Below are 24,059 nucleotides of genomic sequence, written 5' to 3' on the forward strand. Positions count from 1 at the left end.
AGAGGGAATGGATCCTTGCAGGACTTCATAGGTGATGGGTAGAGTTGGTGATCTGGAGGAATCAATTTTAACAAACTGCTGGTGATTAGAAAGGCAGGATTTTAACTAGATGAGGATGATCTCACTGATGCCATGCAACAATGTAGAATGGTGGTGAGTGTCTGGTCTTTTACTCTGTTTAATGATGCTGTGAGGTCGAGGAGAACAAGGAGGCAGGAATAGCCTTCAACGAGGATGGAAAGGCCATCGTCATTCACCTTTATGGTAGCTGTTTCCATTCTGCAGTTGGGTCTGAATACAGATTGGTGGGATTGATGGAGGTTGTTTGCTTCAATGTGTTGGAGGAGTTTTGCGGCTACTGGTTCCTCAAGGACCATACCTAGGAATATAAAATGGGTAAAGGAATGGCAGTTACTGTGCTCGTCAGGGTCCAGTCAAGTAAGGTATGAGTGCTTTTATCGGAAGGGTCTTCAATGCAGAGGCAAAGAGGATGTTGTCCATGTGCGATGTGCCCGAGGCTTACTAAGGTGGCTTTGATGTCTTCTATAGAGAGCATTTTGAAAGTCATACGGATAGTGGTGATTTTGTGAGATGTGATGTGCAGTGTGTTGTCATTTGTGGTGTTGGTGTCTAGGTGCTGGTGGATCATGCTGATCTTGTTGATGAGGAAAAAGTTGACAGCAGTTGATTTTTTGATGGAGTGCGGAAAGGGTGGAATGGTTAGAGGGTACATGGAACGATTGATGGCATTAAAGAGGGTACTGCATTCATTGTTGATGTTGGATATGGTGGTTTGGTAATAGTTGGTCTTGGAAGTGGTGATCAGCCATCTGAGTCTAGCACAGAGTTCCTTGAGCATAACAAGGTCAGAGGGGTTGCAGGATTTTCACCAAGTCGTTTCTTGTTTTCTGATAGTTCTTTTGTTGAAGTTGGGTTAATGAGAGTAGCTTTGATTCAGATGCCGGGTGAGATACACCCTTTGATCTAACAGTTAGGAAAGGAAAGGAAGGCGTTGGTCTAAGTAGGTGCATGGGACTTTCGTCACGTGACCGAGATCCACTTCCACCAAATCACTAACTGCAAAAGAAAAGAGGCTGGAGTGCTGCTTAAGTGATGAAAACAGCAGCAAAATAAGAAAGCCCCAAAAGATTAGCAGCAATGGATAGGTAGGTAGTGTTTAGGTAAGGTGACCTAGACCAGCTCACCAACTGCAAAAGAGAAGAGGTTGAAGGGCTGCTTATGCAAGGAAAAAGATCAGAAAAACATGAAGGCGGCAAAAGATTAGCAGTGATTGACAGGTAAGTGGGGCTTAGGTTGTGTGACCTAAATTCTCTTGCACCAGCTTACCAACCTCAGGCAGAACTGCCATAGCTGATACTGTCCTGGATTCTAAGTGTACTCTCTAGGCCCCCTGGACACTTGAGCCCAAAAGAACAACTGCTGTTCTCCCTCAAACGAGGGTAGGCAAAGCTTCTGCCATACTCTGGTGGAATGGGTTTAGCTGAAGGAGCTTCTGAAGTTGCCTTGACTGGATAACTTGCTGCAACTCTTCCAGCTGATGTTGCCAGACACATGATGGGGCTTTATATGGGGCTACCAGCTGATACACAGTGTCCTCTCTCTCCCTCTAGGTCACACACCCCTCGTACTTGCTCTTGAAACAATGGTGAGGTCCCAGTCCATTCTCAGAGACTCAGCTGCAAGAGCATCAGTTACATTGATCTGGCTCCCCACATGACTTGCTGACTCCTCACTGAATCCTCACTAGATTTAGGCTTGGAGGCTGATTTCCCTTCCATTTACATGCCCGCTGAAGGGTTGGCTCCATCCTGGCTGGATACACAAAAACTCTCTCAGTGATTTGCAGCCAAGTGGCGTAGTACTTTAACATCAGCTCTGCAACCAAGTCACTGCACATGCTGTCTAAGGTGTAGAAGACTTTGGACACTGATCGGTGTGTATGCTTGGCACAGCGTGACTGTAGTCATCTCAGCGCAGGACTTTGCCGACTCCTTATCACTCTACTCCCCTTCTCCCGCTCCAAGTGTTCGCCAGCCATATAGCATCTGATTTGCCTGGTCCACCCACCTTAATATTCAACCTCACTTGAAGAAACCCTTTCCCTGGACAATGATCTCAGGCTGACGGACGGTCCAGGCTCAGATGGTGTCATCATGATCTCCTTCAACATGACCTTCAAGCTATCAGCCATGGAGGATGCAATCGGTTTTGCATTACTATCGACAAGAGTATTTTTTTTATTGTGATATGGTTTACAGAAAACCTTCCACAAATTCATACAAAAAAATACATAGTTCCACAATACATACATACAGTAATCACAGAAAAAACACATAAAATGTAACAATTAAAATCAATACAATTTAAAAAACGAGCAAGTGCAATAATCAGATATGTGTCCAATGCCTGTTCTCTCTCTTGTGTGAAATTGATTTAACTTAAAACGTAGGAGTATTGGTATCAGTTGCACAGGGCACTGTGGAGGTGGTAGCAGCTATGTGCCATGGTGATGGTGACAGCACTGGTTGCTCCAAGGGTAATGGCAGCACTGAGTAATGCAAGACCTTGCCTAGGTGGTGGACACGTTTGCAAACAGGTGTTCAAGGCTCATATAGGATATGATTGGCGTCCACTGCGACTTAAGGGGCAGGTTCCCAGGATTGACTTCTTGGGGTCCATAGCACACAAAAATGGGTTCACATGCAAGGCCTGAGGCTTTGTCAAGCCGTTTAACCTGGCCAGCAAGGTATTCTATGGCTGGTTCAACTCTAGCACCTGGTTGGTGGATATGCTCTAAGGGACCTCCCCTACAGCAATGCAATGTTCACTCCCTCAACTTGCACCAAACTAATGGCCTGAAGCCTATTCATAAGGACTGAATGTGCCTATATCAGAGTGGGTTGTTTATCAAAAAGGGCACCTGGTTGATGCCTTGCTCTACCCAGGTGGGTAGTCACGTATTAAAGAGCAAAAAGTTGCTCCCCCACTCTTTATGGCTTAACACAGCCTCCATGTCCTTCCTACTTCCACAGGAACGGCCCCTTCTAGGACCTTGAAAATCCTCCAGTGTACTCCTGACACTGCTACTCCCTGAGCCACTCCGCTCCCATGTTCCGGTAAGCACCGGTCTTTCATGTATTGATACCTCTACCTGTGCTAGATAATCACGAATGTGCCCACTCCTATAACACCTCGTCTGTTTATCTCAACAGACCTCACAAGATACTTCCCGCTTTGGAATATCTCGTCCTGATGAAGGCCACACCATCAGAGCTCATCCCAGCTCACCTTCTGTCCGAAACACTGTTGTGTTGACTGTTATATTGTCTGCGTTGTCCTTGTTCAACCCCACATTGTTTTGATGTATATGTGCTGATTATTACATGCTATCACCTCACTAAATCCTCTGGTCTCCTTCCCAAGGACCGCTCAGTGGATGTGTAAGCATTGGAAAGACGTTACAAATATTTGAAATTAGTCACTTACAAACTGGTTACTATACCTGAAAAATGTGTAAATACCGTTGTATCTTGTGTAACTCTCAGTTAAGTGTATCTACAAACACGTAAACTGCAGTTTTATTAAAAATCTGACTGCAGTACTCAGAATTGTCCTGATACATTTCTGTCAGAAGTAATTTACAGTAACGTGTACACACTTACCAAGGTGTAACCCCCATAGGTGTGTGTTCACCCTTCGTTCATCAGCAGGTATCCCATGACCTTGCTCATTTTTGCTCTTTAATGTATATCAGAGTGGGTGACGAATTCGATGCAGTGGTCAAATCCATTGATTAGATATATACATACCAATCGATAAATGCATTCTAAGCAATAACAAATTGGAGACAATAACTTATCAGTGACAGTCATATTTTTAATGATTTTGAACTAATCCCCCTATCTCATTTAGTGGCTTCACCATGTCTTCATGATACTCTTGATGCAGAATGTATTGCTCTAGTAAAGTATGTTTGCTGGAAGGAGGCAAACTAGAAAACAGATGGGGATATACTGCTTCCTATTGCTTCCCAAAGGCTTTCAGTAATGTTGTCCTAATATAAACTTTATTTTTAAACTCTGACCTGCCAGATTTTGGGTGCTACTTTATTCTGTCACACTTTCTTTAAATGAAGCTGACATTACCACTAAACTAATAGTTTAATGGCAGGGTTAATTATGTCCCTGATGTATGCAATAGACCGTAGATGGATGCACTGCCATTCTTTTCCAGTTACATTCCATTGGATTTTCATTGTCATAGACACTTGCAATAGGACCACCCTCGCTTCTTCATAGGGGTATTTGGGGGGAATTTCCCAGTAGCCCACTTCCCAACAGCCATGCCGTTTATCGCTATGTTTGTTCATCAGCCAAGTCAATGACTAATTAATACATGTCATCTTGCTGGAGCATGATAGTCATTGGTGGTATTGCCAGAGAAGTTCAATAATAAAGCACATGTAAAGGAAAAGAAACTCGGTTGTTGGCAATATAGCTTGAACCAACCGGTCTGCTCCCTGCGCAGGCCATTCAAAGGTGTTTACGTTTAGTTGTTATACAGCCATCTGAACTGTTACTTTTCTTTCTCCCTGGCTACCCCTCCCACTTTGTTGGGCTGGCATGTAAAAACATTTACTTTTGTGCAGTACCGCCCACTCCAACAGAGGGACCAAGGCCAAACGTAGAGGTAAGCACTGGTTGTCTATTTAATCAGAATCAGCGGCCTCCTCCACGCTCCTTCCTCCACCGGTGCTCCTTCATCAGCTCTCATTCCGCCCTCACATTCCAAGTCCCAACATTCTGAAGCCCTCAACTAGATGCTCAAATCACTACACATCCCCTCCCACCAAACCTTACAGGACCAGCAAAACCCTAAAATGAAATATATTTGTTTCTGATAAACACTAATTGAACTTGATGTCAACCATTAACCAACCCCATAAAATTTGCAATGCATGAAACTGTAAAATGCAATTGATAAATCCGTAACAGATTACAGTCTATCTATGATTCCAAATCATCAAATAATCTTTAGACCACGCAAGGGGGACCCTTATTTCTTCCCCTTATTCCAACCACGCCCCTTTCTTCCCTGGCATCAAACACCCACACTATTGTGACTATCTTTTAGGCCATCTCTGACTCAATACCCACTACTCCATCATCATCAGCCAACCGACACCTGCACCCACTCTACTCTCTCTGCACACTTCCACACACACCTTCCCCATTCCATTTGCTCAGCCTGTCTGCATTCCAAATGGACCAATCTTCAATTCTTACAACATTAGCAAACACTTCTCTTATCCTCATGGGATCTGAAAATGGGGAACCTCCTTGACATGGCATGACTCCTTTCTTAATCCTTACCCAATCGCCTGGCATAAAACACAATTGTCCACTCTTCACGCCTTGCTCCACTCCATAGAATCCTTAAACTTGTTCACCCACTCCGTAGTCAATACTGTGTTAACTTGATGCTCAAATCCCGCCATGTTGTATTGGCATTCTGGAAACCCGTGGTTCAATCGTTACACTCACGCATGTCCGCTCTCATTTTCATTAAGGCTCTCTTCACTATGCATTCGTTATCTTCATAAATCACACACTCATTAACCCACTCACCTGCACCCACAAGCCCCCTTATTCACACAATCACTCAATTATTTACAAATGTCCTCACTTATTCACTCACTTCATCATTCAGACATGCACCGATTTGCATCATCACTCATTCACGCATTCTCTCATTCACTGACACACTAACCCATTTACACACACTCATTTACTAAAGTACTGTTTAACTTATTGGCCAGCACAGTCGCTCCTTATCTACACAGTCACTGACTCACTTACTCACTAATTAACATGCAGTCTGTCCATCACTCACTCACTGACTCTCACTCACTCACTCACTCACTCACTCACTCACTCACTCACACATTCACTAAATAAATCACTTGTTCACTCACAGATTGGCTCAAAAAATTACTGATTCGCTCACTTTTTCACTGTCTCTTTTTCACGTACTCAGTGATGAACCAAGTGACTCCCACGCCCTGGCTGTCTTGGTAAGTTACTACCGTAACTACAATACATAGATCTTTGAACAAACTGAAATATCCTTAAACATTTACCCCACGTGCTACCTATAACATTGTGCTGCTGAGTTTGAGCTCGGCACCCATGCATAAAATTAATGTTGTTTCACATAAACAGGTGAGTGCATTCCTTTTGATACCATCTGTTATCCCAAAACCCATAGACATTTTAGTGTTGCCCATAGGACATTCGCTGATCCGAGTGGGGTGCTTATGAAACCAGTCCATAATGATCAATTGTCGATTTAACAGATGAAAACTCAAGACATCAACTAAAACTGTTCAAGTTGTACGATCCCCTTTTGAAAAGTAAACACTCGTCAAATGAGCAACATAAAGTTCAACCAGACCTGGCTTTATTTGTAACCCTTTATCTCATGTCAAAGACATTTTTCAACCAAACCAATACATATCTCATTTAACATATTAATGTGATTGCCTGTTTTCAAACATCATTATAGATGATCAGGGAACCCAGAGGCGGATTAAGGGAATTTATTATCTGGTGTGGCGAGGTCAGGGCACTAAGGTAATTTGGGTCTTCTGTATATCCCTTCAGAAACACTTTCTATGAACTGCAGCCGGTCCACCCTCTTTGTATTCATCTGCAGACACCCACATTTGAGAAAAGGAGGGTAACGAAGCCAGGATGGAAGCACCAATCCAGCTGGAGTGGAGGCGCTCTGGCGGGGCGGTGATGCGTATCGCTACTCCATCCGCCACTTGCTGTTGCATTTCCTTCAGCAGCCTGCGGTCAATGCCGTGGAAGAGGGTCGACCCACCTGCAAGGACCACATTGCCCAAGAGGTGTTTGTGAATGTCTCTGTCACACTTCATGATGCTGGCAAGGACCATATGATGAATGCCCGGGTCAGTGATGCCAGCGACAATGGGCTTGAATAGAGCCTCTGGGGCTTGGAAGAGTGGGCTCCCAATATGAATGCAGTTGCCATCAGGAAGGTAATACACTTGAAGGAGATCTTTTCGCTTTTTCTTCATTTCTTTCTTCGGGTCCATGGCAATGTAGCATAGAGTTTCTTTGATGTTTCTCACAATTTCTCTCTCCGCCGAGCCCTGGAAAGTAAACCCACTTTCCATCAAAAGCCGTGAGAAGTACATTGTAATGTCCCTTCCAGCGAAATCCAGCCGAGAAACACTGTGTGTCAAACAGTGCCCTTCGAAGAGAGGCACAGAGTGGGTCACGCCATCTCCACTGTCCAAGACGATTCCAGTAGTGTGCCCGGACGCATAGAGGGCCAGCATGGCCTGCAGAGCCACATAGATGGCAGGCACATCAAAGCGTTCAAACATCATCTCCGCCATCTTTTCCCTGTTCTGGCGTGGGTTCAGCGGAGCCTCGGTGAGCAGCACTGGCCTGCTTCCAGGTTTTATCTTCAGCTCTCGCTCATACAGATGCCTCCAGATTTTCTCCATGTCATTCCAGTTGGTGACAATCCCATGCTCCATAGGGTAATGCAGGGACAAAACACCCCTCTTGGCTTGGGCTTCTTCTCCAATATAATATTCCCTGTGGCCGGCTCCCAACATGGCAGACCTGACTCTTGGCCGCCCTATGATGGTGGAAATGACAGACCTTGGGGCCTTTTCTCCAGCCACTCCGGCTTTACACTTCCCAGATCCATTGTCAAGAACGACGGCGGCCACATCTATGCCTTCTTCATCAAGCATATTACCTGGGAGTAAAGGCTAGACAGCACTGTGCAGGTCTGTAGTCTCCACTCTGTTAGAGTAGAATGCTGCATAAGAAATATTCTGGAGTCTGCATGTCACAAAGAGTGATGTTCTGTAATTCTTCAGAATTCTGAAGTGTGTACTGTGAAGAATGCGAAAGTAGTCACTTATTTTGGTGACATAATAAAGCAAATCTAACTGCAGGACCAATCACTGTATGGCTTCTGTGTCTTCTGTGTTCTTATATTGAGACAAATGTGCAACATAGAAGGGCACATGACCTGATGTCAATAACAGGGGAGTAAATCGTGTTGAGGTTCAAATGTTATCAGAGAGGTGCATTCTCAACACAAAATGTGATGTCTTGTTCTCACAGCATTTAAAAATATTCTTTAAGTAACTATCTCTGTGTCACCAATTCCACTCCTGTGAACTTCAAAACATTTCAGATAAGAACTCTAATTTATGAGACTGAAATTGGTCAACTTTAATTTGCAATTATTTGCAAATACACCAATTTCCCTTACCAATTTGCTTTCTAAAATCATCCACGGGCATGCCTTTAATATGTAAAAACAGATGTAAAGATTGTTCTGCTCTCTTTGATATGACTAGGCAGGGATGAGGATATCCCCTCCTTCCATCTATACTGGCGACCCTTCCTCCCGAAATTGTCTTAGGCAATCTGGGCTATGTTGTGGCGCATTGTTTATTGAAAGTGACTCCAGAGAAGCTTTTGAATGGGAACCCCCCCGCCCCCGTGATTGAGACGGTTGGAATAGGGGACTATGCCTCCCTCCTTTGCTGTGGTGGATCAGCCTGAGAGATAGTAGACAATCAGAACTGATTTCAATTGTGGCAGATCACCTGCAGATCAAGAACACTCACACCAGACACTTGCAACCTATACTATATGCACACATGTATGATGCATTAGAAAAAAATGACCACCTGAAAAGAAATGAGAAGTTACACATATTTCTCCATCGCATCTAGAATCAAAAAGTGAGTGTTGTAATGAAAGTCCCAGTCTTGTGATTTGAGATCTTCAGTTACTTGTAAGGTACGCCTATTGCTGAGTTCTAGTTCGAGTGCATATAAGGTCAGAGAAGAGGCACAATGGGCACCCACCAGATTCCTGAGACGCACCCAGCTCTCTTAAATGACATTCATCGAACAATCATTCAAGCCCTCATACAGTATCAATATTCCATGGTCTAACACCCTGTCGTGGAAAAACAACCAGAGATTCTTCCAGTGGATTGGTGAACGACTTTAATGGCAGTCAGCAAAGCCAATACACACAGGAAAATACAACAACCCAACAACAAATGAGGCTGGATGCTAAAGCCCTCTTCTCCTCCACACAGCAGGTTTCTTTATGAGAGAGCACAGCTGTATTTCAATGGAGAGGGAGTTCTCAGACATGGCTTGGTAACATTAAGCAACAATGTTTCAGGTGAAAGAACAATGTCTCAGCATACAAGTCTTAGGCAGAGGCTGCTTTCTCACAATCCAGTGCATTACTAACCGAGCAGTGCACAAAGCCGGCCCCATAGACCTTCAAGAAAAGATTATGCCTTGCCTCCTAACCCACACTCTAAGGTCATGCACGGCCCTCCTCCTAGTGGTTCCTGCCTTCAATTCAGCCAGGATTGGCGGGTCCGCCTACTCAACCAGGCACTTTTTTTTTGTCCAGAAAGCACTGACAACCTGCCTCTTTCCATAAATCATGGAAGGGACCACTTTGGGCCATTCGACAGACTGCCAATGGCCATAATTTTGTTGGAACCAAATCAGCATGGGAATGTAAGAACAGCTGGGACATGGAAGCCGGCTCTAGGGTTATGATATAAGTCATCTATAAAATGCTTGTACACAATGTTTCTAGGCGCGACAAGACAAGGAAGGGTAGACAGCGGGAAGACAAAACAAATGATCTGACCATGCCTTGTGTCATTCAGATCATGCAAGTGCTAGGGGGAGGAAAGAGGAGAAGTGCTGGGGGGAGGTACAGTGGTAAGACGCAGTAAGTGCTGCCAGAGTGGTGGCTCAAGTAAGTGCAGAGAGGCAGGGGACTGAGGGTTGCAGATACAGTCCCGAAGTGGGTCGGAGGCCTGGAGGCAGTGCAAGGGGCTACTGGTCGCACATCGTGCAGGAGCCTGGTGCCCGTGAGGTTCAGTGGGTGGCCAGGTAACCAGTAAGCACAGCAGACAGGAGCATCAGCAGGGAAGAGAGAAAGCAGAAGCGAAAAGAAAGGTCTTGAGTTGCTTCCGGAACCTTAGGTGGTCCTGCTTACATTTGAGAGAGGCAAGGCGGCTGTTCCAGAGGATCAGAGATCTACCTCCCACTCCCTGCCTGTAGAAGCATCGTACCTTCTGAGAGTTGAAGGTGGATAAGCAGAGGGCTCGAGAAGGAATATGCTTAGGAAGAGCGAGTGGGATGTAGTGTGGTTTCTGTGTCCCCAGAAAGCCTTGTGGAAGATGCAGAGTGTCTTGAACTTGATCCTTTCAGCCACCGGGAGCCAGTGGAGAGATTTCAGGGCTGGAGAGATACGATCTATGGGCTTGAGGCCAAGCACAAGTCTTGCAGTCCTGTTCTGGATTAGTTGCAAAGAGTAGATGCAGGTAGATTTAGATTGAGGCTGTGGCAGTAGTCCAGCCAGAGAGAACCAGGGCTCTCGAGACAGTGAGCTTCTGGATAAAAGTGAGAAAAGAAAGAATACCTCTGAGGAGGTGCAGCTGGTAGTGTGACTTCTTAGATATGTCAGATATGTAAGGAGAGAAGGAGAGGGTGGAGTCGAAGATGACACCAAGGTTCTTTGCCTCACGGGAAGGTGCGGGTGGAGGGCCCAGGTTGGGCATCCAGAGTGCAAGAGGGGAAGCAGGAGCAGCGGTCCCAATGAGAAGGATCTCAGTCTTAAAGACATTAAGGCAGAGAACGTTGGAGACACACCATTCCTGAATCACGGATAGACAGTCAGGAATGAGCAAAAGATCAGAGGAGGCTGAGGGGAACCTGAAGGAGAGCTGAGTGTCATCCGCATTACACTGGAAGTTAGAGCAGAGGGAAGAGATGAAGTGGGCTAGAGGAGCCAAGTAGTGGTTGAAGAGCCATGGTGAGAGGTTAGAACCCTGGGGAATACCACAAGTAGCGAGAAAGGTGGGGGAGAGAAATTATCCAAGTTGAACTTGGGAGGGTTGATCGGAGAGAAAGGAGGTCAACCATGCTAGGGCATGACAAGTGATGACCAAGTTGTCATGGAGACAAATGATCAGGATGGCATGGTTGACCATATTGAAAGCAGAGGGTGGATCAAGGAGAATGAGGATAGAAGGAAGGTTAGAGTCGAGATTAGAGAGCAGGTCTCCACAGGTGTTCAGGAGAGCAGTTTCCATGCTTCTGGCTGCTCTAAAGCCAGACTGGTGGTCATGGAGACAACCAACAGATTCAATATGGAGAGTAAGCTGGGAGATGGCCAGCTTTTCCAGGAGTTTGCCCAGGAAAGGAGTGATAGAGATCGGGTGGACATTTGCCAGAGAGGAAGGATCGGCAGAGGGCTTCTTGAGGAGGGGGTGCACAAGGGAGTGCTTTAGGGGGGGAGGGAAGGTTCCAGTGGCAAAAGAGTGATTGCAGAAATCAACCAAGGCTGCAGCGAGGGTGTCTTTGTGGTCCTTGATGGTACAGGAGGAGCAGGGGAGCACCTGCTTTGATGAGAGTTTCATAGATCAAACTTATTTAGAAACATTGGAGTGAACACGGGGAAGGGGGAGAAAGGAGGAGGGGAGACAGCCATAGGGGGGCCGGGAGTGGTAGAGGGAGAGGAAGAGGAGCGAGTGTACAGGATGTCCTGAGTTTTACTGGAAAAGGGAGAAGCCAGGATTGGCCCGCTCCTTATAGATTTTGAAAAGTTCTGCCAAGTTGTTAGAGGCCGCAGAGACATGGGCTTGGACATACGGTCTCTTGTTCGACAGGAAAGAGAGTCTAAATTGCCTTTGGAGCAGGGGGCATGCCAGTTTGTTGGAGGGTGAGTTTGATGCCCTCCACTTTCTCTCAGCCACCCTACACTTGTGTTTAAGGATGGCATTGTCGGAATCATACCAAGAATTGCACTTGGATGTGGGCTTCAGACGGATCCTCATGACAGGGGCAAGGGCATCAAGAGTGTTAGAGATTGAGATATGGAGGTTGGAGAGGGCTGTGTCAGAGTGTGATTCAGCCGCAGGTGAAGGAGGAGGAGAGAAATTAACAGTGAAAGCCTCCATTAACACACGTTTCATGGGCCGGATGACTGAGAAGGTGGGTGGCAGTGCTGGGGTTGGCATCACCTGGGGGACAGAGAGCGACAGGTGAGAGGAGAGGAGAAAGTGGTCAGCCCAGGAGAGAAGAGTGGTTAGAGGGTTATAGAGGGGGATGTCTGAGGAGATATGAACATCTATGGTGTGCCCAGCAGAGTGTGTCGGGCCAGAGGGAAGAAGAGAGAGAGAGAGAGAGAGAGTTAGTGAGAGAGAGAGAGAGAGAGAGAGAGAGAGAGAGAGAGAGAAAGAGAGAGAGAGAGTCAGAGGGCTAGAGGCATCCAAGTGGATGTTGAGGTCTCTGAGGATGAGAAGTTGAGAGATTCAGGCAAGGAGGCAGGAGGGTACGTCGGCCCAGTCAGAGAAGAAGAGGGTGACCTGGCCAAGGGGCCAAAGTAAGAGAGAATCCAGGAGCGATAGAGAGCCTGCAGACCAGGCATTCAAAGGAGGAGTAGGCCTTTGTAGGAATGACAGAAGCAGGGGTCCACTCTGGGAAGATCAGGGGTATGCCACCTCCTGGACGGGTGGTTCTGGGTTCAGAGAGGATCTTGGAGCTGTCAGGGAGGAGAGTGTCGAAACTCCTGACAGAACTGACCATGAACCATGTCTCGGTGAGACCGAGGATATCCAGATCAAATTCTTTGAGCACCCGGCAGATGTCAGAGGAGTGTCTGACAGCAGAGCGAGAGTTAAGGGTAGCGATGTGGAGCAGATTGCCACATTTGACAGACTTCCGTGGAGGGGTACAGGCATGAGGTACGCCTTGCAGAGTTATTAGAGGTGCCCGAGGGTTGGCAGAAGAGGGAGAGAGAGATGGCAGTATTCAGAGAGGAGGAAGAGGGTGCCAGAGAGGTGAAGGAGGAAGAAGGAGGCACAGCATCCAGAGATGCAAAGGAGAGTGCCAGAGAGGTGGCAGAAGAGGAAGGTGGTGGAGGAGCCAGAGAGGTGTAGTCAGGGGTAGAAGGAGAAGGAAATAAGTTGATAAGATGCAGGAAGCTTCTATTGAAAAGGAGTAGATTGGGCTGAGGGCCTTGGACCAAGAAGGTGCCTTTCAGACAGACATTAATGATGGTCTTGGAGGAGCGGAAGAGGGCCAGGAGGCCTGGAGAGAGAAAGAGAAAGATGATGTGAGGGTCTGTCTGGAGAAAGCAGTGGTGTAGGTATCAGCAATAGTGAGGCCTAGATTGAAGACCATGTATGTCCCTTTTGAGCTTCTTCCTACCAGACTTAGAGAGAGGGATAGGATAGGAGATAGAATAGCAGTTAGAGAATATAGGGAGACTGAGAGCACTATGTAGGTGTGTAATGCGGAGAGCAAGATAAGGCAGCAAGGGATCGGTCTGTTTTAACGCTAGGAATCTGATGGCTCAGTAACAATGCTCTAGCTGTTCCCTCGTGCAAATAAGCTAACCATGCCACCCTAACCATGCTACAATCTTAATGCCCTTGCCTCCAAACCAAGGACATAACAGCACTTAGGTTCCTATGGTTTGGCCGGGCCTGCTCACAGTGCCCGACCGGACATGCTCCGGACATGCACCATGCTCAAGACCTGGTGATGTCTATCTGTATCTATCTACCTGGAAACTCATATCCTAATTCCAAACCAGAGCACTAACAGCACTTATGTTCTCCGCCACAACTGAGCTTAACCATATCTTCCTACGAGTATGCACTACGTTATCAGACCCGGAGATCTCAACCTCTGTCAATCCTACCATCTACAAATGATTGCGCAGAACTACAATCGCAGAGCACCATAGTACCTTTGTTTAACCAATAGGATTGTCCCTGCCCTTGTTAACAGGGGTCAATCTTTACCTATCTGGGAATTAAAGGGCATAACCACAATCACAGAGCCCAATACCACTTATGTCCAAACATTATGACTGGGTCAGAACATGTCATCCACTGGGTACACAATGCGGTCTCTGATGAAGTTAGTTTACCCTGACACGCCTAGGAAATGATGCCATGAATTCCCTCACCTGGGGTGCAGTATCATCCATGCTTGATAGGACTCTCTTGTTGTCTCTTGAGGATATGCACTATGCCCTCCAATCAGATGGGCACTCGGAAGGGACAATGATGCAATATAATTCCACAACTTAAACCATAAACGATCTAAGGAATACACATCTACCCACTATAAAAAATTACCAGGGACCTGGAAATCGGGCCACTAGCACTATAACCGAGCTTCAGAAACGGACTTACTCTGTTCCGCCTCTAGGGAATACGCTCTTAAGCAGGCGAGGAATCTGGCAAGGCCAGCTCCTGCAAGTGACACTGAGGTGTGGCCATTTCTCATCAACACTCTAACCAGTCACTGGATTCAAGAACACTCTAAACCCGGGGACACACCCTGAAACCTGTTTATCCGAACAAACTCTGCAGCAGAAAGGGAATCTCTCTCGGAGAACCAAACACCCAGGATAGATACAGTGAGCTCAGCAGTCTCTGGAAGATAATCAGGAATTGAGGTCCCGCACCAATCTGCACAGACACTCACAAATACTGATACGCTCACTCTCTCCTCTACACCAACAAACAATAGAATGCAGCTATACCCCTCGACCAATTTGGCCTAGCTGTACACATACATGCCCACTTACATGAACACCTTAACAGTCTTTAGAATGCAGCTATACCCAACCAGAAAATCAGCCTAGCTGCACACATAATCTCACACACAAGCTCCAGCATGCCAGAATACAGACACCAAGGTCAACGGCCTTGCTGCACACATTCTACTGATCTCACACAACCACTGCACAAATCTAGCATTAGAATGCAGCTACTCACCCCACAAACCGCACTGACTGCACATATATTGAGAGCACCCAGGCACTATATACTACCTTACTCTCTCTACTGACCTGGACTACGGTCCCCAAGGGTGTTCCACCCACAGAGCTTTGAGATCATACCAATGGTATCAAAGGCGCTATACAAATGCACAATAACATAACATAACGCAGGAAAGCAAAATCAGGATGAAATGCAAAAAAGTGATATATTTGGGTTGTGCTGTGCAATCTACTTCCACAATATTTGTTTGTTTATGTATTATATTGTTGTTTGTTTATGTATTATGTTGTTCAATTGTACAGCGCTTTGGCATAAGGCGCTTAATAAATCAATAAATACAAATACAAAAATATACACACGTTTATAGGCATGCAAGTGTGCTTACTATATGGGAACTATGGTCTGTTAAAGCCAGCTTGCCTAGGAAAGCAGCACTCTAAAACATGCTTCAATATTCCAAAAGGGAAATGTGCCAGAAGAGAGAAATGTGGAAGCTAGTATCTCGAGGTATTAGGTGATAAAGCCTTCTGAGTTCGGACATGTGCATCAGAACATAGGGCTCACAATGCAACGACAATAAGGCACTTGTTAAACATGGCAATTAGCATTGGCTGTGCATTTTTATAGGCAACAAAGTAATCAAAAGTCTTATTACAATGTTCATAACCCAATGATTTTCTCCACAATTCCCTCCCATGAGACCTTCACTCCACTCTCATCCATTACATTGTTCAGAGAACAGATATTACATTCTGGCAAGTCATAGTATTTCACTTCCTCTGACAGTAAAACACATAAGCAATGGGCGCAGGCGCGATAGTAGAGAAATGTGCAACTCATCACAAGACAGGACAAGCTCAGGATCAGTACTAAAATTATGAATAGGATCTGGCAGATGAAGGTGGTCCCAGAATGCTCAGTATCCAAGAACTACTGTACTCCTGATGTGTGAGACAATGTCCGATATGTGGGCTAGCATAACAAGTCATGAAAGTGCCGCACTCGCTCTTCACGATAGCACCATTGTTCAGATGGCTACGTGCTCCCGGGACAGTAGTGTCAAGGAGGATGCAGTGGCATTTGTAAATATCTTCAATCAGACATGAAAGTCGGGTCAGGCAGTCCCGATTCACTGTGCCCCCAACATCTGGTATAATGTAGCCCATTCTTTTTGGGCAGGGCTGTTTGAGAGAGTGTGGGTGTGCCTGACAGCTGGTAGGACATATCCCATGAAACAGCTTCCTCCACAATTATTGGGCAACCAGGGAAAAGTCTTGTCCGCACAGATGAAAAAGGTCACGGAATAAGTGGTGTACCTGGATTGGGCAAAGGAAAAATTAGGATCAAAGGCAAATGTGACATTATTGATGACTACATTGGAGTTGGTGGAAAGGTAATAGTGACACTTGTTGATTCGCATGAATAGTGTACCCGGTTGACATAACATACAAGGCCAGTAGCCTGAAATGAAAGGTAAAGTGCTGCTGGCCTCCTGCGTACCTGGTCTCTGGTGGGGACATTCGTAGGACCAGAAAGCCCCATCTGGGAATGTGAATTGCTACAGGGTCTGGGGCTTAGGAATTGGATGACAAGCTTGGGATTATGGCATACATCCCCCAGTTGAAGGGAATAGAGGCTAAGAGGAACTAGGAGGAGAAGTCATGAAGTAGATGTGCACCTACCCAGCAATCAGTGACATTGAAGATGCAGGCATTCTGTTGGTGAGGTGCAGATATGTATTCTCACTGTGTACCCAACGGTGAGCAGAGGGGCCATTGTGTTCATGGCATGTAGCTTGAAAAGCAGCAATCATAGTGAGATTGTACTGAACCAACGAACCAACAATTACAACAACAGTAGTCAAATAACCAGATATGGGGTGTATCAGGGGCTGAGCCTCAAATGTCAAAAATCCAGGGAATCTGACGTACTATCAAAGTGTGTGGTAGGGATAGAATTCAGTTAATCTGGGACTTGGGTGTGCATTTCAGTCCGCAAAAATCCATTCCGATCAAGACCCACCAATTGTAGTTTGTCACCAGGCCAAATGTCATTGTTCAAATAGAGTTCCAACCTCGACTGGGTGCTGAACAAAAGGTTCCACAGTTCAGTATTCATGGCCGCACCTGTGTACTCCCAACTAAAAGTTTAAGCTAGAAATATCTAAGATACCAGAACAAGGGTCCAAATCTAGCAGACACTGGCATATCAGTGGTTGAAGCTTTCAGTTTGTTCCACTGTACTATTACATCAGGAGGATTAATTTAGTTGTGTCGTCAGATCCAGGGGTAAGGAGGCATGCCGACTGGTCCTCGACCCTGGGTTAGTGGCCCTTGGGTGGACCCCTGCGTGATCACAGGGCATATATCTTCCCGGGGAGGAGTTGAAAGATCCAGTGGGTTCAGGCACCAGAGGTGGTAGGCAAGAAGTGGAACCTGAAAAAGAGTTGACCCTACGGTGCTTCGGTCGCCTGCTGCAGGAGTTTGAGCAGCAGCTCCTGCAGTGACCACACAAGGGTGAATACAATATGAAGTTGGGGTTCTTGGTTAAGTACATGGGAGTACTGATGCACATGGAGCAGTGGTCTCTGTCTCTGATGCTGCTTGTGGAAGGCCCACGGTGCTGAGTCGAGCTGGCACGGGCGGTTGGAGGCAGTGTTTTTGGCAGACTCAGGTGACTTTGTGGCAGTGGGCAGCATGTACCCAAGATATGAAACTGGAAACCCTTCAATGCTTTGTCAACATTGTATGGTGCGTTCCACATCAAGTGAACTGGAGTGCAGACTTCTGCTGGTGAACAGTCACAAGGATCCAGTCGCCAGGCTCCAGAGGGTGGCAGGGCTCAGTCGCTGTTTCCAGTAGGATAGCTTGACCTGGGCATGAAGAGAGCAAGCAGTTTAGACCATGTGCGAATATACGTAAGTATAATTTCATTTTCTAGGTGCAAATTCAGGAGGTGTGGGGCTGCAGTGGGTGCAGTTCTTACTCTCATGGGACGACTTGCAAGGATTTCATGGGCAGAAAGATCATGCTTGCACTGTGTGTTATGTCTCATGGAAAACAGAGCTGGGGGCAGTGCGTGTGACCTTTTCAGATCTGTTTCCTGAAACACTTTGGACAGCCTCAGCTTGAGGTCGCCGTTGCAGCATTTTACAAATCCGCTCGACTGGGTGTGGCAAGCGCAGTGAAACTGCTGTGAGTTTCCTAGTGCCTTCCCCACTTCTTTAACAATCTGGCGGGTAAAGTGGGTACTTTGGTCACTGTCTATAACAAGGGGAAACCCAAATCGGGATATGACTTCTGCAAGCAATTCTTTGCAACTGTGACTGTATCCACTCTCCTGCAGGGATAGGCTTCAACCCACCCCAAAAACACATCAACAATTACGAGGCAATACGAGAATGTCATGGATGAGGGGAGCTGCATGAAATCTGTCTGCATGTTTAAGAAGGGTCCCTCTGGTACTGGACGTGCATACAGCTATGCTCTGACCGCTCACCTAACCTTTTGCGTTAAACATGGGGCACAACTTTCACAATAATCCTGTGCTATTGACGCGAAATGAGGGGCAATCCAGTCCTGGTTCACTGTGCTATTCATGGAAACCCCTAAGTTTGGCCAAAAGACAGCGGGAATCCGACATCACAGTCACCAATCTTGGCGTTGAAAAATAACCACAGATTTTTCAAGTGTATTGGTGAATGACTTTAATGACAAAACAACAACCCAATGACAAATTAGACTTGACACATCAACCCCCTTTTCCTCCACACAGCAGGTTTTATATGAGAGAGCATCCATGTATTTCAATGGAGAGGGAGGTCTCAGACATGGCTTGGTATCATTAACCAAGAATGTTTCAGGTGAAAGAAGAGTGCTTCAGCGTATAGGTCTTAGGCAGAGTCTGCATTATCATGCTTAGGGACGCATAATCAGATGGAAGACAAATAGTGATACATTTGTGTTGTGCTGTGCAAGCTACTTCTTTAATTCACACGCGGTTCTGGCATTCAAGCCTGCGTACTACGTGGCAACTACGGTCTGCTAATGCCGCCTTTCCTAGGAGAGAAGCACTCTAAAAAACACTTCTATATGCCAAAATGGAAACATCAGAGGTGAGAATTGTGGAGGCTAGCATTTCTATGTATTAGGTGATAAATAATTCTGAGTTAGGGCATGCACATTAGAACATAGGGCTCACAAGGCCATGGCAATGGGGCACTTGGTAAAGATGGCAGTTAGCATTGGCTGTGTAGAGTAATAGGCAGTAGAGTAATCAAAGGGCTCATTAAAATGTTCCTGACCCAGTTTCCCCCCAGACCTCACATGATGTCAGTGACATTCCAAGAATCAGCATGTATACATTCATGCTAATGCAGATATGTACAATACCTCTCACCCTGTAAAACTTTAAAAAAGGTAGAGACATTACATACTTGGTTTAACTGAAGTCCACCCTTTCCCAGGATTGCTAAGCATGTCAGCATTACAATTGGATCCGCTGACAGTCGTTTTTGCTGGGTGTCTATAATGGCAGCTAGTGAGGTTGTAACCCTCCATCGATGTCCTTTCCACAAAGGGCTCTGCTGCTCAGCCTCCTCAGAGGTTCTGCTACAATGGCGTGCTATCTTCAACAATGCATTTTGGCGTCTCTTCATTTCTGCAGGCAATTCTGGTTTGGAGAGGTGATCTTGAGCCATGGTTTCACTTTGTATATTTTGTGGCAAGTGCAGTGCATTACTGGTGATTGTGATGGTTTACATGCGATCCTAAATGCTGATCTCACTGAAGCACTGAGGATGGCTCTAGTAGAATTTGGATAATTACACAATTGTACCCAGCATTTTTCTTCTTTATTCCTCTTACTTTTTATCAATGTTTACTGCATCAAATGCTAAAGTAAATTCTTGGGACTCATTGCTAGTAGCCAATCATATTCAATTTATCGCTATTTATTTGCTATTATTTGCATCAATTATTTAGTGCAATTCCACATATTTCACATTCATTTTTATTTATTTTTCTTTTATTTGCATCAATTATTTAGTGCAATTCCACATATTTCACATTCATTTTCATAAACATATTGCTTTCCGCATGCACCCCCTGGTATTTTTCATTTTCTAAACCAGTAGGGCTGTATTAACAATTATAGATTTGTATAAATCCTGGCGTGAATGCTAAATGCTGTTTCTACAGCAAATATTTCCTAAAACACTTTCAGCCTGATTCATGGAATTATTTGTGTGAAAAACACAGATTTGCCCGCCTTTCTGCCCGAAAATCCCTGTTTGAAATATAGGGATTTTCGGGCAGAAAGTCACGCAAATCTGCGTTTTTCACGTAAATAATTCCATGAATCAGGCAGTTTGTGAGATGACACAATTCATTTGCAACCAGGTCTACGTCTTGTGTTAGTACACTTTCTACACAATTAATTTTCCTCCTCCATAGGTGACATTTCGGCTGATCTTTTATTGCGCCACCTTCCTCAGGACTTGTGTGGGGACTATGGAAAGCAACCGCATGTGTGTGTAAAGGTATTGTGTTGATAAAATCCTTAAAAACTAGAAAGACTAAAATGGCCAATGAGTCAGAGTGTCTGCCTCTTGGCGACCTAACCACTACTGTACTAACCCTGCTCTGCACATGCGTCCTCCTGTGCTTCACTTGTAATGTAGGCTTTGTTCTTCTAGCCTCTTGCTGATCACCTGTTAAACATGAGTGTGTTTGGATTGCCCTCTGTTTGCAGTGTGTCAAGGTGCGTTGTTTGTATCTATCTTAACACAAATATCTTACCCTGCTGTTGGGTTATTTCTTGAGTCCTATGGTGACTTACTGTTGGGCAAATCAAGGTTCTGCGGGACAGTTGAGTATTTTGACGGTCTCTTGCCTCCATTGTGCGCTGCAGCCGTGGCTGCTTTGCTTCTATTCTAAAGGAATAAAGGTGAATGTGATGTTGGGGGATTTTCGTTCGTGGAGCTAGTCCACTATTTAAACATATAAACATCAAATATTGGACCGTGGCCCTTATGACCCCCTGCACATTGTCTTACCTGATTCTTGATGTACCCGAGGTACGGAATCCAATGGAGACTTTCATCTGTTGTGCTTATTAACGCTCCCTTTTTATGCTGTCTTCCCACTTCATAATTGTGTGAAGCGGTGAAGAGATCAAACAGAGAGCCTGTGTGTCAGTTCTATGGCCTGTGTGGTCATTGCCATGGATCTATATCTTTTTCAACATTTCCGCACTTACTTGGTGTGCCTCTGTGAACGCATCCTCGTGATAGCCGGCATAGGTTTGAAGTAACAGGCTCCACCACTGTGTACATGCATGTCCTTTGGATGACACGGCAGTGTCTCGTTGCCATGGGCAGCATAGATGTTGCACATGTGTCGTTGTGCCGTTGCGTCTCGTTGCTAAGTAACCAGTGTGGCTTGCCACGCTGGTACTGCAGTTGGTGTAAAATCAGTCCTCCCTGGATGGGGTTGGCACTGGGGCCGTGATGAGTCTGACAATTTTTGCCCTAAACGTCAAGGTGTGCCCCTGGGTCCGAATTGATTGATGTTAGGCTGTGCGAGTGTGGGCGTCCCGTTGTGGGTAAGTCTGCGCGTCTCGGTGCGCTCAAGCTGCTGCTCCATGTACTCCTTGGAAGCTTGTCCAGATGTGGCCACAAGGCAAGCTGTCACGTATAGGAAAGCACTGGGGTGTTCCCTCTTGAGTTGGTGATGTTGCTGTACATGCCCTTCTGAGATCCAGTAGCGCATGGCTTGGGTGTAATATTGGCTTGGTTTGGATGTTACTGTTGATGTGTTATGTGACATTGTTTCTGTGAACTCCGGTCTGGCCAGGCTTTCCCTGATGGCTTGAGAGGGATATGGCAGTATCTGTGTTATTTTACTCATAGCATGCCCTATGAGACTTCCTTTAATACCCGCTGAAGTATGGCATCGTTGTATCCAGTGAGACTGCAGTTTGCAGAAAGATGTGTATTTCCAGCTTGATGACCAGTGTATTTAGTATCCGGATGAGTGTGAGGACCTGATTGCGTTTCATGGGAAGTGCCTTTACAGATGTTGGCATGACCCTGGTGCATGCAAGGGGGGATGTGGGTGTGTGATCTTCTTGTCTGGGCAAATCTGCATGTGTTGTGTGTCCGTTCATGCTCTGGCTGTATAGTATGCAGGTGTAGGGCGTTGCATGAGGTGTGGCCATGCTTTATGTTGTCGTTATGCCACTAGTGCGTGGGCAACACCCTTCTGGTGGCATACTGTGTAATTACTTTTGGTATCTCATCCTGACATTTCATTGATCGATTAAAGGGTTGGATGCGCCAATATGCCACTGTTCTTGGTTGCATGGCCTTTTTGGTCGTTTGGTAGTGCATAGATTGTGTATGTGTCTGCACCTGAAACCTTGGTGTGGTTGGGTATTTCCTCCATCTGAAGCTATATGGATTCTGAAGGGGTGATTTGTTTCCTGGTGTACTCGTGGAGGCGTACAGAAAGGCCTTGATGAGAGTCAGGTGTTCCCAGGGATTTTGTGTTTCTCTGTTTGCAGTCCCTTTTCCTCTATTGGTGCAGGCTGTTGGCCATGACGATTGCATGTATTTATTGGTGCACATGACTGGATTCGGTCATTTCCTCGTGTGGGCCAATGTTGCATACCCACATGCACTCGGGCGTGTTTGTGGGAAACATTCCAGCAATGCATACACTGTAAGCACTCAGTCAAGCATGGATATACACATCAAAGATCTAAAAATCCCCACATCACTAACGCACTAAAACGCGTTCCAACCCACAGATTAAGCCACTAGTTTACCTATCTATAAATAGCACAACATATACACAAGGCCAGACCTAATGCCTTTGCTAGAGGTTGTTTGTTTAAGTACATATAACTATGCACTTGTACAGCTCTTGGCAAACTCTGGAAAACGTCCATTATTTATTGCCTCAACTAAAAGCTTGTTTTTTTTTTTTTAAACAAAAGCCTGTTGCTAAGTATTTATTTAAAATGTTAACCAATGCCTGGGCACCGTCTCAGGGTACATTTAATCGCCAAGAATTGTGTTATCAAAAAGGCTGCTGTTTAGCATCTCCTCCAAGATATGAGAAATGATGGACCTTGCGCACCGTTCTAGATTATACTGCATGTGTTATTCAAGAGCGGTTAATAGGCAATGAACATAAACAGGCTGCTAAGTGTTGTGTAAAATGTAAACCAGTACCCTGGCACAGTCCCAGGGTACATTCAAGCTCCAAGAATTGTTTCACCAAAAGGATCCTGTTTAGTGTCTACTCCAAGATATGAGAAATGATGGAAGTTCCACGCAGTTGTAGATGAAACTGCGAGGTAGCTAAGTAGAGGACACATGTACATTAGTGCGTCCATCTCTTAAGAGCATATCCTAAGGCTCATTTTAAAAGCCTGGCGAGTGGCATGCAAACTTTCAGCATTCTCGATCTTCTTGTCATGCAGTACATGGTGCTTGGAGGAACGCTGTTATGTTATGTTAAGAGAACTTCTTAAGCGCACATTCACCCAAGGTATCTTTGCGCTAGAGAGCAAGGCACACCTCTGGCTAAAAAGCAGCTAGAACAGATAAGTCTTGTTGGCCTTCCTGAAGGCCGAATGATTGGACAATTTCTTCATATCTAGTGGAAACTCATTCCAGAGCTTAGCAGCTGCTACGAAAAAGGGATGACCGCCAATCCGCACATGCCAAAAAGAAGGTACACGACAGCGCCCGGGACAGTAGCAAGTAAACTTGGCTGTGAGGAATTCCACGCCGCGAGTCATGTAGTGCCCGATACACAATACATAATGCATTAAACCTGATGCGTTGGGCGACTGGGAGCCAATGAAGGGAACGGAGGACCAGTGAGATATGAGCCCCGTAGGGCGTATTCGTAGAAACACGGGCCGCTAGATTTTGTAGGCGCTGCAACCGCCAGATCAGCCCCTTAGGCTGTGCCAGATAGAGGGAATTACAGCAGCCTAACCTGGATAACACCATGGCTGCTACTACGGCGGGCGAAGGGGGGCCGAAATCATAGGGAGCACTTTTTGTAACACTTTCACATGAAAATGGCCCATCTGACAAACATCAGCAACCTGATTATTCATAC

General features: G+C 45.8%; 1 protein-coding gene across 1 annotated transcript; it reads right to left on the reverse strand.

Moving 5' to 3' along the window:
• Nucleotides 1-6,458: 6,458 nt before the first annotated feature.
• LOC138550198 (actin-1-like) lies at nt 6,459-7,858 on the reverse strand. Its single transcript, XM_069642431.1, has one exon. The coding sequence runs from the start codon at nt 7,811-7,813 to the stop codon at nt 6,680-6,682; it is 1,134 nt and encodes a 377-aa protein (XP_069498532.1). The 5' UTR covers nt 7,814-7,858; the 3' UTR covers nt 6,459-6,679.
• Nucleotides 7,859-24,059: the final 16,201 nt, after the last annotated feature.

This window comes from Ambystoma mexicanum, chromosome 1p (genome assembly GCF_040938575.1).
Source record: "Ambystoma mexicanum isolate Mex_15411 chromosome 1p, UKY_AmexF1_1, whole genome shotgun sequence".
Lineage (NCBI taxonomy): Eukaryota > Metazoa > Chordata > Amphibia > Caudata > Ambystomatidae > Ambystoma > Ambystoma mexicanum.

What these genes read in the sequence shown, in the direction of transcription:
- LOC138550198 (XM_069642431.1), bottom strand. Translation starts at nt 7,813, where the DNA reads ATGCTTGATGAAGAAGGCATAGATGTGGCCGCCGTCGTTCTTGACAAT.